At 46.2% G+C, this 17,262-nt stretch overlaps 1 protein-coding gene across 3 annotated transcripts; it reads left to right on the forward strand.

Moving 5' to 3' along the window:
• The first annotated feature begins 300 nt into the window (after nucleotides 1-300).
• wdr62 (WD repeat domain 62) lies at nucleotides 301-17,197 on the forward strand. Of its 3 annotated transcripts, XM_057839968.1 has the most exons (24): nucleotides 306-772; nucleotides 1,205-1,296; nucleotides 1,370-1,432; nucleotides 1,499-1,556; nucleotides 1,649-1,819; nucleotides 2,135-2,272; nucleotides 2,347-2,529; nucleotides 4,044-4,195; nucleotides 6,446-6,632; nucleotides 6,869-6,952; nucleotides 7,028-7,158; nucleotides 8,120-8,211; nucleotides 8,293-8,418; nucleotides 8,481-8,551; nucleotides 8,618-8,739; nucleotides 10,063-10,138; nucleotides 10,195-10,306; nucleotides 10,364-10,427; nucleotides 10,495-10,581; nucleotides 10,764-10,902; nucleotides 13,964-14,158; nucleotides 14,410-14,500; nucleotides 14,579-14,672; nucleotides 16,625-17,195. In XM_057839968.1, the coding sequence occupies exons 1-24, from the start codon at nucleotides 710-712 to the stop codon at nucleotides 16,626-16,628; spliced, it is 2,595 nt and encodes an 864-aa protein (XP_057695951.1). In that variant the 5' UTR covers nucleotides 306-709; the 3' UTR covers nucleotides 16,629-17,195. The 3 variants fall into 3 exon arrangements, with proteins under 3 accessions (XP_057695952.1, XP_057695950.1, XP_057695951.1); XM_057839967.1 differs by having other exon boundaries at nucleotides 303-772; nucleotides 8,120-8,418; nucleotides 16,625-17,197; XM_057839969.1 differs by lacking the exons at nucleotides 14,410-14,500; nucleotides 14,579-14,672; nucleotides 16,625-17,195 and adding an exon at nucleotides 14,249-14,389 and having other exon boundaries at nucleotides 301-772; nucleotides 8,120-8,418.
• The last annotated feature ends 65 nt before the right edge of the window (nucleotides 17,198-17,262 follow it).

Raw genomic sequence — 17,262 nt, forward strand, 5'->3', positions numbered from 1 at the left:
ACCACATCAAGGGTTAAATATCACATTTCCAACGCTATTGCAGTTTGGATTGATTTATTTCAAGCAAGAGTTTCAATGATTTCAATTTGTACTTCATTTATTTCAATAGATCTACTTCAACATGTACGTATTTGGCTTGATATCGATGGGTTATATTTAAAAAATGGAAATTGATCAGAAATCAAACAAAATGAACACTAATGTTTCCAAATAAATGTTGAAATCAGACTTGAAATATATAAATACTGAAATCTTTTTGACACATTTGATTCCTTTTTTTTTCAGTGATGATGTATTTATTCACTCGCTGGTTGCCATTAGTGGCGCTAGACGTCCTCATCCTGAATGAACGTCATTCTAAATGGATTGGACGTCTTGCGCCGTCGATGGCACTGAAAGATGAGCATTCACTGCCAATTCTCCTTGCTTGAAAAACTGGACGTGGTTAATTATGTATTGACGTTCCATCATGTTGCAAATGAAAAAGACGGATGGATTGATGGAAAAGAAAAAGGCAAAGGCGGGCTTATTTTTGACAGCGACTATTTGATTGGCGCCCTGAAACGATATCCCTCGCGATTGGTTGTGGTAAGGTTGTCGTCGATGATTGGTGGATGGACAGGCGTTGCGGCTGGCGGGTGCCTCGAAATTTCAAAAGCGGTTTAGGCTCAAAGCCTGAAAAATTGCTCGCCTCGCGGTCGACGGCGCCATGGCGGAGAGCAGAGACTGCGGCGGACAGAGGCAGGGCTTTCGGAAAACCTCCAGAGGTCGGGTAAGTCCACTCACTGTGGTGGTGGCGGCGGCCCACCGGCGGTGTTGCTTAGCTTAGCCTAGCTTTAGCTCCGCGCTAATACGCCGAGTTGGGTCTGCGCTTGTTGAAACAAAACTACGTCAAACATTTCTAGCGTGTTTTATGACACTCGCCATTATTTATACGTAGCAACAGCTTAAGAACGGATGAATAAAGTTGTTTTACAGCTTGAACTAATTGGCTGCCATTGAGTTTGGAAGTATTGAATTGCAACTAGGGGTGTCGATATGGTGATATATCGTGATCATTTGTATCAAAATGGGTTGTAGATATGCTCCTGCCAATCAGCGGTACATCGTTTTTGAAAAAGATGGTACTTTTGAATGAAAGTTGCCACTGTAACCACGCTAACTGTAATGCTAACAGAAGGAAAATGTTGATGTGTGCTTTCAGGTGAAACTTGAAAAAGTTCTGGGCGTGAGCACGAGCAGCAGCGGCGCCCTGGCGTCCGACCCCAACTCTGGCCTGGTGGCCTATCCCGCAGGGTAAGTAGACCTGAGTGCCTAGCCTAGCCTAACCTCCCCTCCCCCCTACTCACGGTGCGTTTGTGTTCATCAGGTGCGTGGTGGTGCTGCTCCATCCGCAGCTCAAAACGCAACGTCACATCATCAACACGTCCCGGTGCGTCTGCAGCAATATTTTTCCCCACTTCATTTTCACCCAAAACTCAAACTCTTTACCTTCCAGAAAACCTTTCAGTGCTTTGGCGTTCTCTGGCGACGGGAAACATCTGGTCACGGGAGAGGTAGTCACATAAATTCCAATAGTCACTGAATTTGAAATGTGTCCTCTCGCCGCCACGGCGCTAACGTGAGCTCATCCCGTGCCGTCGTTCAGAGCGGTCACCTGCCACGCGTGCGCGTGTGGCAGGTGGACGGCGGCGCGGAGACGACCGGCGTCCAGAATCACAAGTTCGCCGTCTCCTGCGTGGCCTTCTCCCCCGACGGCGCTTACGTGGTCTCCGTGGGTTCCGCGAACGACGCGACCGTGTGCGTCTGGGACTGGCGGGTGAGTGCGTGCAAATAGGGTTGGAAAAAATGTCCGTAGCGATACGATATTTGACTGTATCGATGCTCCGCAGGACATTCTTGAATTTAATGTATTGTCTGCCGTTGACGGCAATCCATTTGAAGTGGATGGCAGTGAGTCAACTACTAGTGATAAACTCATTAGACTAGTGGAATCTTGGCCAGAGAACAAATGTTTGGTCTTTTTTTTTTTTCTTTACTGATGCTGTCACAGAAATGCTTCAGTCTTATTTTTGAGAATGGACAAATTTTAGTCTCGTGACAACGGTATTGAAGAGCACTTGCGTGTGAGCAGAGGGGCTCCATCCTGGCGTCCAATAAAGTGTCCAGCGACGTGTCGGCAGTCTCCTTCTCTGAAGACGGCGGCTACTTTGTCACCGCCGGGAAAAGGCACGTCAAATTCTGGTACCTGGACATCTCCGAGGAGCGGCGGGTATCGTACCACTCTTTATCACCTTTTCACCCGGGGGATCCGCTGAAGGTCGTCGCTCTCCCCTCTGCGCGCAGGTCAACGGCACCGTGCCGTTGATGGGTCGCTCGGGCCTGCTGGGCGAGCGGCACGAGGACATCTTCTGCGGGGTGGCGTGCGGCCGCGGCCCGACGGCCTCCTCCACCTACGCCGTTACGGAGACGGCCCTTCTGTGTCGCTTTGACGCCGAGCGACGTCTGGAAGCCCGAGTGCGCCTGGAGGTTAGGACGACGTGTTTTGGCCAGGGTCCGATACAAAAAAATTGCTTTATTTTATTTACAGAAAAGTCTTGTGCGTGTGTTTGTGCGTGTGCGTGCGCGCGTGCGTGCGTGCGTTCCGCTTTCCTTTGTTGCACTCGGATTTGTTTGACGTCACGCCAGCGCTGCTTTCTGTTTGTTTTGAGCGTTGCTTTCACGTTGGAAAGCGGGGGTGAACGCCACTTAACTCAGAGAAACTGTAAATGGCATTGGGCTTGGCGAAGCCCTCCAGTCAGCTTAGCATTAGCCCGCTAGCTTTATTGAGCAGCGTTGGTTGGCCCAAGATTTAGACCTTATTAACCCCTAATTATTATTGTACAGCAATTGAGGTATGTAATTATATTAACTTCATAGCATTATTGTCATTGTTTTTTTTTTATTGTGTGCTCATCGTTTGATGGTGACAAATTAAGAAACGTCACTTGTAAGAAGAACTATGGTGTGATCCATGTTACCTGAGGGAAGTAATATCTCATTTTTAACTTTATTAATATGACGTATAATACATGTTTTTGGATGGTTATGTTGATATTTAGGGGGTCCTTAGGGGTATTAAAGGGTTAATTCCGACTTGCACGGAAATTTGGTTGACGTCGCCAGCGTGGGAACGGAACTCGTTCGTAACCCGGGGACTAAATGTAATGAGAAAATGCCATTTCTAGAGCTGCTAAACACCTAAGACAATTCCGTTGATTTTGGGCCATTTTAAGGTCATTTGTTGATTTGGGGACATTTCGGTGTCACTTCCTGTTGATATCGGGGCACGTCCTGTAGATTTGGGAGCATTTCCAGGTTAGGGTTAAGATAGCAAGATACTAGCTACCTACTTTGTATTTTTAGGAATGTACAGAAAGCAAAATTCTTGGCCGAAACTGAAAACCCAATATGGGAAACACTTGGCGGAAGGCCCAATCATACACATGCATACAGTTCATTTTTCCTAATTATTCTTCTTATTTTTATTTAATCATTTTCAGATTAAAGCCATTTGCCTTGGCTTTTTTTTGTGGTGGGGGGGGGGGGGAACAACAATCAGGCGGAAATAAAATGCGGTCCCTTCTCACAAGTATGCAAACATCTTCCAAAATGAGGCTCGGGAAACCCACGCACGGGCTCAAATGAACTGTACTCGGTGTGATGCGGGACGAAAGCAAAGATCTTTCGGTCTTTTAAAAGGAAATGCAATTTCATCTCTAGTTGAGGGCATTTGGGGGGGTGGGGGTCATTTCCTATGGATATCGGGTCACTTTTTGAAATCGACCCCATTGACGAGACGTCCAACCTGTTTGAAGTGGGAGGGTTAGCACTGCAGTGAATGAAGGAATGTTTGTTTACTAGTAATAAACTTACCTCAATTGGTGGCAGAAGCGGGCAGGAAAGCATGGCCGCTAGCAGAACGTTCCCATCGACGACGCCAAAGCGTTGACATTTAAATGAAGTCATAACGATTTTATTTCTTTGGCGGGTGTTTCGCGCAGGCCGCGTGCGCTCGCAGCTTGGCCGCCGCCGCCGACTTTGTCTTCTGCGGCTGCTCCGACGGGGCGGTACACGTCTTGGATCCGGTGGACCTGCGCTACCTCGCCACTTTGCCCTGCCCGCACCATCTGGGGGCGGAGCTCACATCGCACAGGTACAGGCGCGCCCAGAAAGGACTGTTTATTCTAGAGCGGTCCACGACTTTCATACATGCATTCGCCAAACACTTCGGAATAGGATAGTAAAGCAGTTTTTTGGGTGTGTTTTTTAGTTTTGGAATTCAAAAACAAAAACGTTGCTTCTAAACTAAATAACGAATGGATAATGCATAACATATTAGCTCAAACGAAAACTTACTTGTTGGTCTTAACAGAGAGCTATGAGTTATGGCATATTCACTGTTGCCACTAGAAGGCAGTATATCCAGGAAATGTAATACAACTAAATGCAAACCCTTTCAAAACAAAGCATTACAATGCCACTCCAATTCAACGACTCCTCGAGGCAGCAAAATTTGATTGAATCGAAGTAAATTAATCATTGCAGCACTAAATTATACCTACCTGGACGCTATGTATGTACGCTGTATGTAAAAAAAAAAAAAGTTGTCCGAGAGTAATTCTAACGTGAGCATAGCATAGCGTTGAACACAAATGCTCTGCTACCGCTACAAGTTACATTTAGTGTGTAATGATCACTCAGCATAGACCTTCAATGGCTCAAGCAACATTGCATATTCTCTATGGCAAAGATAAGAAAACTAATCTTACCGTGTGTGCAAGCCTGAGAGCGCCGGCACGTCACGTGAGTGACACAACCGGATACTGCTACGGTGCAGGCTAACTACACATAAAATGTCACAGATTGTGAACACGTGACTGAAACTATGGCACATTTTCGTCTGGTCAGAGGAAAATTGGCATTAGTCTCGTTTTGTTTTAGTCTCCCAGGCTAGGGTTTTAGCTCGTTATTGTCTCGTCGTCGTCATGAAAAAATTGTTGACGAAATATTTTTGTTATCGTCATCGTTGACGAAAACAGTGTTCCAGACTGATACATCTAAGCAAATTCCTGTTCAAAATTTCTTCATATTTTGAAAGCCGGTCAAAATTTGAGTCGGGGGCTCCCAAACCGGTCCCTAAAAGGCGCCGTGGGTCCTTGTTTTTGTCCCTACCGATCCAGTGCAGACCATTGAACATAAAATAGCACTTATACCATAGTTTAAGGAAAACAAGCAGAATATAGGGCATAAGAGATACATGATGCTTTCTTATCACGGAAGCCCAACGCGTGGGTCGTGCAACTGAGTGAGGAAGATTGACGCGGACAAGCCCACGTGTGCACCACAAACTCGCGCATTCAGTTCTCCCGGACAGTACAGAACAAATGGCAGGCTGTCCTGTCCAAACACAAGGAATACAGGATAACGCCTGATGTCCAACTGATAACACGACTCCAAGAGCCCCTTTGACGCTGAGGTAGCAAAATCCACAACCCTCGTTGCCCTGACAACAGTAACTCCCGAATCCTCCAGTCCAATCCACAAACAGACAATAATCCTAAACAACGCACACTCTTCTTTTGCCCACAGCCCGCCTGCCCCTCAAGAGCCTTCAAAAGACTGAATGTTTATCTAATCCTGGCCATTTTTCTCGGGAACCTTTTGTTGACTTGTGATATGGTGACCTTGGATCCTCGCCTGGGTCCCTCTGTGCTGTATAATTGCTTTCGACTAAATTAAGACTAAGGTGAACGCGTGAGGCTTGGCCTTTTGGCCGGGTTTTCGGAGTCTCGCTGGAGCTGCGCCAGCGCGGGTCCGTCGGTTCGGCTGGTGTGATTCCAGCAATCTGAATCTGGGCACCCAATCAGAATTCTTCAAGTACTATTGACTGACTACACTCGTAAGCCACCAGATTAGTGCAAAGGTGTGGTCCTGTTTTGTTGGAAAGAATTCCTGCGGCCCGATGTAGAATAGTTTGGGCACCCCTGCCTTAAATGCCGAACCCCTGGGGTTCAATCGTACCCATGTCGAGGTCAACCGAGATGGGATTTTCATCGGATGATACCGATTTTTAAAAAACATCAGACTATCTTGGGGAAGAAAAAAAAAACTATCAGCTGGCCAATGTATTGCTTGGAAAAAAAAAAAAAAAAAAAAAAAAAAGATTTCGTTGATGGAAAAGTTGGAATGAATTTTACGTTTGTTTGTTTTTTTTTTTTTTAAATATAAGTTTTTAATTGACTTGATAATGTCATTAAAAAAAAAAAAAAGACTTTGAAGAGGAATTTGGTGCGGTAGGTCTTTAATTCCTTCAATTTAAAATTGTGACCAATGTCCATTTTCCCCTGAATTGCCATTCAGTGCTCCTTAGGCCTTCCATTTTTCTTGGCCCGTGTTTTTCCAGGCATCTGGACGGCGGGCGGCGCGGCCCGTATCCTGACGCGGCGGCACTGACCTTTGACCCCGCCGCCCGCCACCTGACGTGCGTGTACTCGGACCGCAGCGTTTACGTTTGGGACGTGAGCCGGCCCCGGTCGGCCGCCGCGGTCTACTCGGCCGTCTACCACGCCGCCGCCGTCTGGAACGTTCAGGTAATACTGTGACTAGATGATTGGACTTGTTTGTTGTGATGTCATCAAAAAGAACTTTGCTCTAATTAAAAAAAAAAAAAACACACACACAAAATGTTGAATTTATTTTTGAATCAAAAAGAAAATATTGACCATTACGACGCTCCAAATAAACGATTCATCAACTATCAGAATGGCTGTCGACCAATTTAGTTAGGAATAAATGGCACCGAGCCTGGTAATGTCTTTCTCTGCAGGTCTGTCCGTCGCCGTCGTCCTCCTTTCTCACGTGTTCGTCAGACGGCACTGTCAGGCAGTGGCTCCCCGACCTCTGCGGGAAGGTAACGAACGCGTCCGTCCGTCCGTCCGCCGCTCGCGGGAGGAAGGTCGACCCGCCGTTTTCGTCCTTCCGTCAGGACCTGCTGCGGAGCTTCCGCGCGGCGGATGATCGCTCGCGTCCGCAGGCGGCGCGACCGGAGCTCCGAGCGCTGGCCGTGAGTCCCGACGGGCGGCGGCTGGCCACCGGAGACCGCTGCGGAATCCTGCGGTGGGTGAGCCGCCGCGCTAGAAAAGGCATTGAATGGCGTCCCGCGGGTCACTTCCTGTTGCTTTTTTGCTATTTCTGCATGGGGTCACATTCTGTACGTTTGGTGTCAGTTGAGGTTGTTTTCTGGTTAAAAGGAAGTTCAGGAATGGAGAAAATCTTTTTTTTTTTTTTCTCTAGTATCCAGTACGGGGTACCTCACCATATGATGGGATTTGTGATTGCAAGGCTCACGATAGTCACAATATGGCAGTTATCAGTACATGGGTCAAGAAATCATCCTAAAATAAAACTCAAGCTCTTTTCATCCTTGTGCTATAAATTGAATTGAGTATGTCACTAGTAGGTGTCCAACTCATTTGAAGTGGGGTGGTGGCGGCAGTGAATGAACCTCACTCCGAATGTCCCCAAATGACCTGATATGACCAGGACACGCCCCCCAAATGGCCCGATATGACCGAGACACCCCCCCCCAAGTTACCTGATGTGACCAAAACGCGCCCCCCAAATGACCTGATATGACCAGGACACGCCCCCCCCCCCCCCAAAAGTCCCCAAATCAACAGGAAGTGACCCAATATTGTCCCCAAAATGTACCCAAACCAATCTGGGCGGGGCTGAGATCTGTATCTCCAAGCGGCAAAGCTCAGAGTCATTTCTCCAGAAATTGCAGTTTCTAGTTTATATTCATGTTCATATTCATGTTGATGTTCCAATTTGCAAATATTTTTATTATTATTTTTTAAAATTCTGTTCAATGGAAACTTTTTCAAATCTGTGACACATTTTAGAGCTATAACTGCAATACCGTGAAACCGCAGTATTTTTGCTTAAGGTACTGTCAAAGTCTCATACCGCCACATGCCTGGTTTTGATATTTTGTCACACTCCTAGTATCCAGTGGTTTCAAGTATATTTTTGTGTCTTTATCGACTTGAGAGTAATATTTCCTTCCACTGTCCAGTATCTATGACTGGGAATTCCTGGAGGAGCTGGTCAAAATTGAGGCTCACGACTCGGAGATTTTGGCTTTGGAGTTTTCGCCGATGTGCGCGGGTGAGATCAGGACCTTTTTTTTTTTTTCTTTTTTTTCCCCCCCAGTCTTCGCCGAGCTCAATTTATTTGTTTTTTGGTCAGGCGCGAATTTGCTGGCCAGCGCCGGCAGGGACCGTCTCATCCGCGTCTTCAACGCGGACGCGGGCTACCGGTTGGAGCAGACCCTGGGCGACCACTCGGCGGCCGTGCTGGCCGTCAAGATCGCAGGTGACGCTCGCCGTCGCCGGAAAGACTCTATCGAGACCGACGCGACACGGGCTCTTTCGCAGGTGACGGCACGAGCCTTCGCATGGTGAGCTGCGGGACCGACAAGAGCGTCTACTTCTACTCGTGGGAGCGGGTAAACGAACGCCCGAACGCCTTCTCCTCCCGGGCGACTTCGACGTCCGTTTCCGTGTGCGTTCAGACGGGGCGGGCCGGGTCCTTTCGCAGGACGCGGCACTTGGTGGAGAAGACGGCGCCGCACGACATGGACCTGGCGGCGTCCGGGACTCACGTCGCCGTCGCCTGTCAGGACAGAATGGTCCGGTGAGGACGAGCCCAGTGGAAATATATGTATCGTTTTGAAACGTTTTTCACTGAAACGGTGTCCGTGTTAACGTCATAGACGCTAGACATCGAAATGCATCGGAGGCCCGGCGTCGCCGATGAGTTTTTAAAAAATCTATTGTTCTTTACATTTCCAATCAGCTGAATTTGACAAAAATGTTCCTGTTTGTGGGGTTTTTTTTCATGGGGAAAGGGGTTCTGCTTTTTACAGGTTTTTTTTTTTTTTTTTTTTTTTTTTCCAGTTTTCATTGTTTATCATGGTCTTCACAATTTTCGGCACTTGTTGCTGTTTTACTTTATTGCTTTTTTTGTGTTTTTTTGGGGGGGCAGTTTGTGCTGGTGTAGTTTTCTTATTTTTTGTTTGTTTTAGCCATTTTTTTATTTTTGGGTGCTTTTTTTGTGTTTTGCAGTTTTTTTTTTGTTTTTTTTTAAATGGTAGTTTTTGCTGTTTTTTGGGGGGGGGGTCACATTTTTTTCAGTAATTTTTTTGCATTTGAAATTTTTTTTTTTTTTTTTTTTTTTTTTTTTTTGTGGGCAGTTTTTGCTGGTGTTTTCATTTTTTGTACATTTTATTTTTTTGGACAGTTTTAATTTTTGACAGTTTTAGCCTTTTTTGGGGGGGCGGGGTTCTTTTTTTGTGTATTTGCAGTTTTTTTTTTTTCTTGCTGTTTTTTTGGTGGTGAGTTCACATTTTCAGGTTTTTTTTTTTTTTTTTTTTTTGCATTTTTAATTTTGCTTTTTGTGGGCAGTTTTTGCTGGTGTTTTCATTTTTTTGTTTTTTTCTTTTTGGACAGTTAATTTTTGACACTTTTTGCCTTTTTTGGGGGGCGGGGTTCGTTTTTCCTGTTTTTTTTTTTTTCATGGTAATTTTTGCTTTTTTGGGAGGGTCACATTTTTTTCAGTTTTTATTTTTTTTGCTGGGGGCGGAGGGTTTGCATTTGGGTTTTTCTTTGTTGTCATGTTTTATTTATTTATTTATTTTCCTTTTTATTTTGCAGGGTTTTTATGTTTTGCAGTCCCCCCACTTTTTTGCAAGTTTGAACAAGAAAATGCGATTCCTGGATCACTTCCCAGCCAATGATTTAAGAGTCTGAGAAAAGAGTATTTTGAACTGTTTTTTTCACAACAACGTCTAAAAAAAATATAAGATCCAAATTGTTTATTCATTTTATCATTGATTATTTGTCAATTCGTCATGGCAGCCCTAATATAAAATGCTAGTAATAGCGTATATATATGTTTTTTTTATGATACGCAAGAACACTTTTTACTGGAGAAATGACAGGAACTGTTTGTTTTCAGGGTATACGACGTGAAGACGGGAAAGCTGAGCAAATGTTTGAAAGACACGAGCGGCTGCGAAGGAGCGCCGCTGAAGGTTCGAGCGCAGCCGAATCCCGTTTTTGGGCGAGCCGACCGTTTTTCCGTCCGCAGGTCCACGCGGATCCGTCCGGTTCCTTGCTGGCCACCGGCTGTTCCGACAAGAACGTCCACATTTTTGAGTACCGGTCCGGAGAGCGCCTCGCCACCCTAGCGGGACATTCAGGTGACGTTTTGCCCGCTCCGTTCCTTGTGCCCGCTCACTCGCCCTCGTCCTTATCAGAGCCGGTGACCGCCTTGAGGTTCGGCGAGGACCGCCGCTACCTGACGAGCGCGTCGGGAGACGGGTAAGTGTCGAAAAGCGTGCGTGCGGGTGGCCGACGGGCGAGGGAGTTCAGCCGCCTTTTCGCGCAGGTGCGTGTTGGTGTGGCGGCTGGACCCTCGCGCCCCCGCCGCCCTCTCGACCGAGGAGCTCGCCCGGGAGAAGAGCGCCGTCGTCAGGTGAGCGCCGCGTCAAACGGATTGGAGGTGTATATTGGAGGCGCTGAATAAATAGCTTTGATGAAATGCTTTTCAGTTGATGAGTTAAATGTCAATGACTCAACTTTGATGGGAATGCCAAGCCATGTTAGTAGTGGCCCAGAAAGGTCTTCTCAGGCTTTGAGCTGACCGTTTTCTTTTAGGCGGGAAACCTTCATCGTCGGGCCGGCTCCCCGGACGCCGGAGCTCCCGTCGTCGTCGTCGTCCCTGCTGGAGCCCGAAGGTGAAGGACCTCCCTCCATACGCACCAACGGGAAGATGCCCGCCTGGTTCCGAAAACTGGTCAGCAGACTTTGTCCGTGTACCAAAATAGTCCTTCCAAAACATGCGTATTGTCATTTTTGCACCATACGTCATAGAGATGGGACAATGCGCCTCAATATGCTAGGGTCACTATCAAAAAATGTTTTAAAACCATTCACAGACTACAGCATAAACAAAATGGCAATGGCCTGTCAACAAAAAGCCGTAGAAAACAAACTCGTCATTAACAGCAAGGCCGGACATTATTCCTTCATAATTAGATGACATGGAGGCAAATATAGGCTGAATTATCTGTTTATACTCTGAAACAGAGCGATCACCTAATGTCCTTTTCATCGGAGTTCTAGTCACTAGTGGCGGATTATCTTGAAGCACAAACTGAAAGGTAATTAGACAATGATCAGACAGTACGGGGTTGTGGGGATGGACACTAAGATCACTAATCTCCGTACCGTAGGTTAAAATCAAGTCCAGGGTGTGCTTATGACTATGAGTTGGTTTATTTACATTTTGAATGAAGCCAGTCCCATCTAGTAGGTCGTTAAAGGCCTTACCAAGGGAGTCACTTTCATCGTCAACATGTATATTAAAATCCCCTACAATTATAATTCTATCCCAGCTTAGCAAAATACTAGATAAAAAGTCAGAGAAATCTAACAAAAACTGTGAGTAGGGACCAGGGGGACGGTAAACCACTATGAAAAGAAGAAGAAGAAGTTTTTGGTTCTTCCAGTTAGCATCTATAATTGATAGTGCTAGACTTTCAAAGGAGTTATAAATGTAATTAGCTTTACTTTTTGGGCTCATACCTAAACAAGAGTGTGATATTACTGCCACCCCCCCTCCACGGCCCGTGCTTCCAGCTGTGTGAAAATTCACGTGACTTGGGGGTGTGGATTCATGAAGTCTAACAAAGACCATTAGAAAGCAAATGAACCACTATGAAGCTTTGAAACAATCGCTCGCTTCAAGAAGCGACACTGTTCAATATAATCTCACTTACCTTGACAGAGACCGATAATCTCTACTGTCAACACTGTTGTCTATTGGTACTCTGGCGGGGGGGCCTCATAGCATGCGATGCGGTGCTGAGGATGTCAATAAGTTCATGTTCTCTGCAAACTATTGCTTCAGCTACTGTTGGACTTCTTTCATTCACTACTAGTTAGGCTATTTAGTTTTGAAACGGAGTTTCCGGGCCGGCGAGACCTGACACCCTGGCCAAAAGGCCAAACTCCGCTCGTTTACCTTAGTCTTGTATTGACTCCAATTTGCGAGCAGGAAAAGGGCTTTGAAGCACAACTTGACAATTTATTCAGGTCGACAGCGATCAAACTGCAAGGCGAAACAGAAATTGACTCAGGCGAGGAGGCAGTTCCAAGGTCACCATATCGCAAGTCAACAAAAGGTTCCCGAGAAAAATGACAACGATGTGTTAAACATTCTTTTTGAAGGCTCTCGCGGGGCGGGCTGTGGGCAGAAGAAGGTTGTGCTTGGTCGTTGTTTAGGACTATTGTTGGGTTGTGGATTGGACAGGAGGGTTCGGGAGTTACTGTCGTCAGGGCAACGAGGGTTGTGGATGTTGCCACCTCGGCGTCAAAGGGGCTCTTGGCGTCTCGTCAGTCATGTTATCCGTTGGATATCGGGGCTTTCTCCGGTGTTGGGACAGGACGTCCCGCCATTTGCTACCGACTGTCCGGAAGAACTGACTGCGAGAGTTGGTGGTGCAGACATGTGCTTGTAGACGTCAGCGTCAATCTTGCTCCGTCAGTTGCATGACGCACACATTGGGCTTCCATGGTCAGAAGGCGTCATGTATGTATCTCTTATGCCCTATATCAGGGGTCCCCAACCTTTTGTGCACTACAGACCGGTGTTATTTTTGTTTTTTTCACGGACAAATTTTGCAACCCATCAAAAATTGCAACGATGCGGTTCTGCGCATGCGCGTAACATTGAACATTGCCGCAAAATGCGCAAATGCAGCGATTCCAAAGTAAACACTAAAAACTTTCTTGAAAGAAAGGAATATTAACTTACGTTTGATCATGGAAGGACTTGAAGAAAAGTTCTCCTCAGATACATCCTGCCATGTAAGCTGCACAGAACAACTGCACACCGCTCTCACCATTAACGACTTCGCCTTGTCGTTAAGCATTAATTAAGAAGCCCGCTTCACAAAGATACGATGTTGGAAATTGTAGCAAGTTTTTCAGTGCTCTTGTAGCGATGTCAGGATATTCCAGAATGACTTTAATCCAGAAACTCGGTAGAGTTGTTGTCTCAAATGTATGTTTAATAAGGTCGCCGTCAGTTGCCATCTCTACAAGTTGATCTTCGCAGTTCGTGGGTCTTCGAGGTTGTAGGCTCGTCAGGTGCCCTTTTCGCCCTAAAAATATCTCCAAAGTCATCTTCGCTCGTGTGGGGGCTAATTATTTCCGGGAACAAATGTGCTGAGCCCGCGGCCTAGCAATACGTCATTATCGAGGATAAGCACACATAGATATATTATATACACAAACAAGATGTACAGCTAGCATTCCAATCAATGGATTTATATGACGCCTTTCTAATCTATCCCGTAGTATTATATCTAGACAGGGATATTGGTGTGTTAAGCAGAGGCACAGGGTTAATTCGGCCAGAATGCGGTCATTATTAAATTATTATTTCTGTGCGGCCCGGTACCGGTCCGCGGCCCGGCAGATGGGGACCCCTAGCCTATATTGTGCTTGTTTTCCTTAAACTATGGTATAAGTGCTACTTATTTTATATTGGGTGTGTTTGAGTAATACAAACAGTAAATACGAGAAAAGATTCTATTCTGTTCAGTGGTAAGGTGGCTGGAACAGTAACGTGCGGGGATCCTTTATCTTCTGCTTCAAACTTGATGCGTTTTGAATGGCAATTTATTGTCAAATGATGTTTAGTCCCAAATCTAGCATACTGTATAAGGAGTCCCAATTATATTATGGTTTATCACATCAAGAGAATTCCTCATTTCTTCAATTTGTCGTCCGCGTAGGCTGGGATCGGTGCCGCGGCTCGTCGGTTCGACGTGTCTATTTTGTGCTTTCAGCAGGGAGAGCCGTTGACCTCTACCTACGTCCCGCCGGAAGCGGAAAGCGCTCCGGTTCGGAATCGCTGGTTGGAAAACAGTCCTCTGGTGGTATTGCCTGCGCCCGCAAATAATGTCGACGACGACGACGACGATGACTTCTATCCGCAGACTCTGGAAGGGCTCCTTACGGAAGACGAAGACCAGGAGCTTGAGGTGACCATAAGTGCTAGAAATGATCATCTATTCTGTTCAGAATTGCTGGAAAGGGTTAGGGTTTGAGTGCCCAATTGGTTTTCTCCTTAGTGCAGTCCATTTTGATCCAGGTCACCGTTTCGTAGCACCTTTAAAGTAGCATTGGCGACGCTGCTCCATTTGGACCGGAAAGGGGCCAATTCCGGTCCAAATGGATTGGATGTTTAGTGCGGCCAATAAGTTAACTGCAGCCGTGTGTGACCGGCGCGCAGAGTGCGGCGAGAGACGGCGACGAACGGACCGCGGCGGAGGATGTCGACGGGGATGCGCCGGTCGGGACGAGCCCGGACTCGTTCCGCGCGGGTAAGTCGCGGGGGTCGCCGGGTCGACGTCGCTCGCATTGGCGTTGTCGGTGATTTGTCGGCACGTGAACGTTCGCAGACGGGGCGGAGGCGGACGCGGGCCAAGATTTCCTTCTCCGACCGCCGCTCGCCGTCTGCCGGCGCTTCCTGTCGCGTTACGGACATCGTCTCAGGTGGGAGGCTCCTCCTTCTTTGCATTCTTTGGCCGCCAATGACGGCGTGCGAACGGTCGTGGCGTTGTAACGTTGGAAATGGTATTTACAGTTGTGGTCAAAAGTTTACATACACTTGTGAAGAACATAATGTCATGGCTCTCATGGGGTTTCCAGTTATTTGTACAACTCTGATTTTTCTCCGATAGAGTGATTGGAACAGATACTTCTTTGTCACAAAAAACATTCATGAAGTTGGGTTCTTTTATGACTTTATTATGGGTTAACAGAAAAAGTGATCAAATCTGCCGGGTCAAAAATATACATACAGCAACACGAATTAGTAATTTCTTGTGAGTGATTATTGACTTGAACAAGTCAGGAAAATCACTTGAAGCCATTTCAAAGCAGCTGCAGTGTCCCAGGAGCAACAGTGCAAACAATTGTAAGTATAAAGCGCATGGCACTGTTTTGTCACTGCCACGATCAGGAAGAAAACGCAAGCTATCACCTGCTGCTGAGAGAAAATTGGTCAGGAGGGTGAAGATTCAACCGAGAATCACCAAAAAGCAGATCTGCCAAGAATTACAAGCTGCTGGAACACAGGTGTCAGTCTGCACAGTCAAGCGTGTTTTGCATCTCCATGGACTGAGAGGCTGCCGTGCAATAAGGAAGCCCTTGCTCCAAAAGCGCCACCACCTTAAGCCTCGACTGAAGTTTGCTGCTGATCACATGGACAAAGATAAGACCTTCTGGAGGAAAATTCTGTGGTCAGACAAAACAAAAATCGAACTGTTTGGCCACAATGCCCAGCAATGTTTGGAGGAGAAAAGGTGAGACCTTTAACCCCAAGAACACCATGCCTACTGTCAAGCACGGAGGTGGTAGTATTATGCTGTGGGGCTGTTTTGCTGCCAATGGAACTGGTGCTTTACAGAGAGTAAATGGGATAATGAAGAAGGAGGATTACCTTCAAATTCTTCAAGACGTCATCAGCCCGAAGATTGGGTCTTGGGCGCAGTTGGGTGTTCCAACAGGACAATGACCCCAAACACACATCAAAAGTGGTAACGGAATGGCTAAATCAGGCTAGAATTAAGGTTTTCGAATGGCCTTCCCAAAGTCCTGACTTGAACTTGTGGACAATGCTGAAGAAACAAGTCCATGTCAGAAAGCCATCAAATTGAACTGAACTGCACCTATTCTGTCAAGAGGAGTGGTCAAAGATTCAACCAGAAGCTTGTGGATGGCTACCAAAAGCGCCTAATTGAAGTGAAAATGGCCAAGGGACATGTTACCAAATATTAGCGCTGCTGTATGTATATTTTTGACCCAGCAGATTTGATCACTTTTTTCCTCTTCACCCATAATAAAGTCATAAGAGAACCAAACTTCATGAATGTTTTTTGTGACAAAGAAGTATCTGTTCCAATCACTCTATCAGAGAAAAATCAGAGTTGTGGAAATAACTGCAAACTCAAGAGAGCCATGACATTATGTTCTTCACAAGTGTATGTAAACTTTTGACCACAACTGTACTTGGCTAATGATGTTGTTTTCCTTAGTCAAGAGTAAAGCAATTTACGTCTCATCGCTGCATTTTAACATGAGGGTACTTGCTGCTGTTTAGGGTCACTTTTGAGGCACGATGGATTCCTTTCCTGTACGTTGTGGGGCGGGCATTTCCTATATCGAGAGCTATCTATATCGATATAAAATGATAGCACAGACCATTTTTTGACAGCACAAACCTAGCATAAATGAATGGCACCATTTTGGGTCCATTTTGCAAATGAATATCTCAAAAATGATAGCAGCACAAACAAAACTTTTGACAGCAAGATGGATATTTAGAATTGTAAACAACAACTGAGGATTGAACACGAACAGTGTCAAGATGTATATATTGTAAGTTCATTTTTTTGCGTTTCGGGGTCATCAACAGGCACAAAAAACGCCAATTTGTCTCGTAGGTGAGCCGAGCCGGAGAGAGTGTCCGAGGCCTCCGTCCTACTGAACAACTGGATGTTTTGTTTTGTTTTTTCCCCACCAATAAAGACTCCGGTCCAAGCATTGTCTGCGCACATTTTGTCAGGCGGCTTCCGTCGAGCCCCCCCCCAAGAAATCAGCATCCATTCAAAGGCCGCCCGCCATGAATGACATCGGCGGCGATGATGTTACTTGTTGACTTTGGTGCTAACGAGCCCCTCGGGGAGAGCGTCTGACCTCTGTTGTAAGAACATTCCCAACTTAAATCGGCAATAGCAAATCCACCGACGATCAAATGAATGTTTTGATTGTAGCACATGATGTGCGTGTGCGTCGGAGGCAACGAGTTGAGCCGGTTCCCCTCGGGAACACGTTAGGTCCGCGGGTGACTGATGTAGAGCGGGCGAGCGGGCGGGCCGGCCTCTGCTCGTTTTCCACAGGCTTCTCGCGGGGTCTTAAAGTCTTAAAAGCATTGGATTTATGAATTTGGAAATAATACCTTAAAAAGTATTGAATTTTCATATCTGGTCTTAAAATTCATGATGTGTGCAACTTCTCTGTTTATCATTTCTCCTCAAAAGTGTCATTTTGAATAAACTACGTAGTGTAAATAAACGGGGCG

This window comes from Corythoichthys intestinalis, chromosome 6 (genome assembly GCF_030265065.1).
Source record: "Corythoichthys intestinalis isolate RoL2023-P3 chromosome 6, ASM3026506v1, whole genome shotgun sequence".
In the NCBI taxonomy this organism is placed as follows: Eukaryota; Metazoa; Chordata; class Actinopteri; order Syngnathiformes; family Syngnathidae; genus Corythoichthys; species Corythoichthys intestinalis.

Excerpts from the sequence above, each read along its gene's own strand:
- wdr62 (XM_057839967.1), top strand. The coding sequence starts at position 710 with ATGGCGGAGAGCAGAGACTGCGGCGGACAGAGGCAGGGCTTTCGGAAA. Across the intron at positions 1,820-2,134 it reads TGTGCGTCTGGGACTGGCGG|AGGGGCTCCATCCTGGCGTC; the intron begins GTGAGTGCGTGC and ends GCGTGTGAGCAG. Across the intron at positions 14,501-14,578 it reads CCCGGACTCGTTCCGCGCGG|ACGGGGCGGAGGCGGACGCG; the intron begins GTAAGTCGCGGG and ends GAACGTTCGCAG.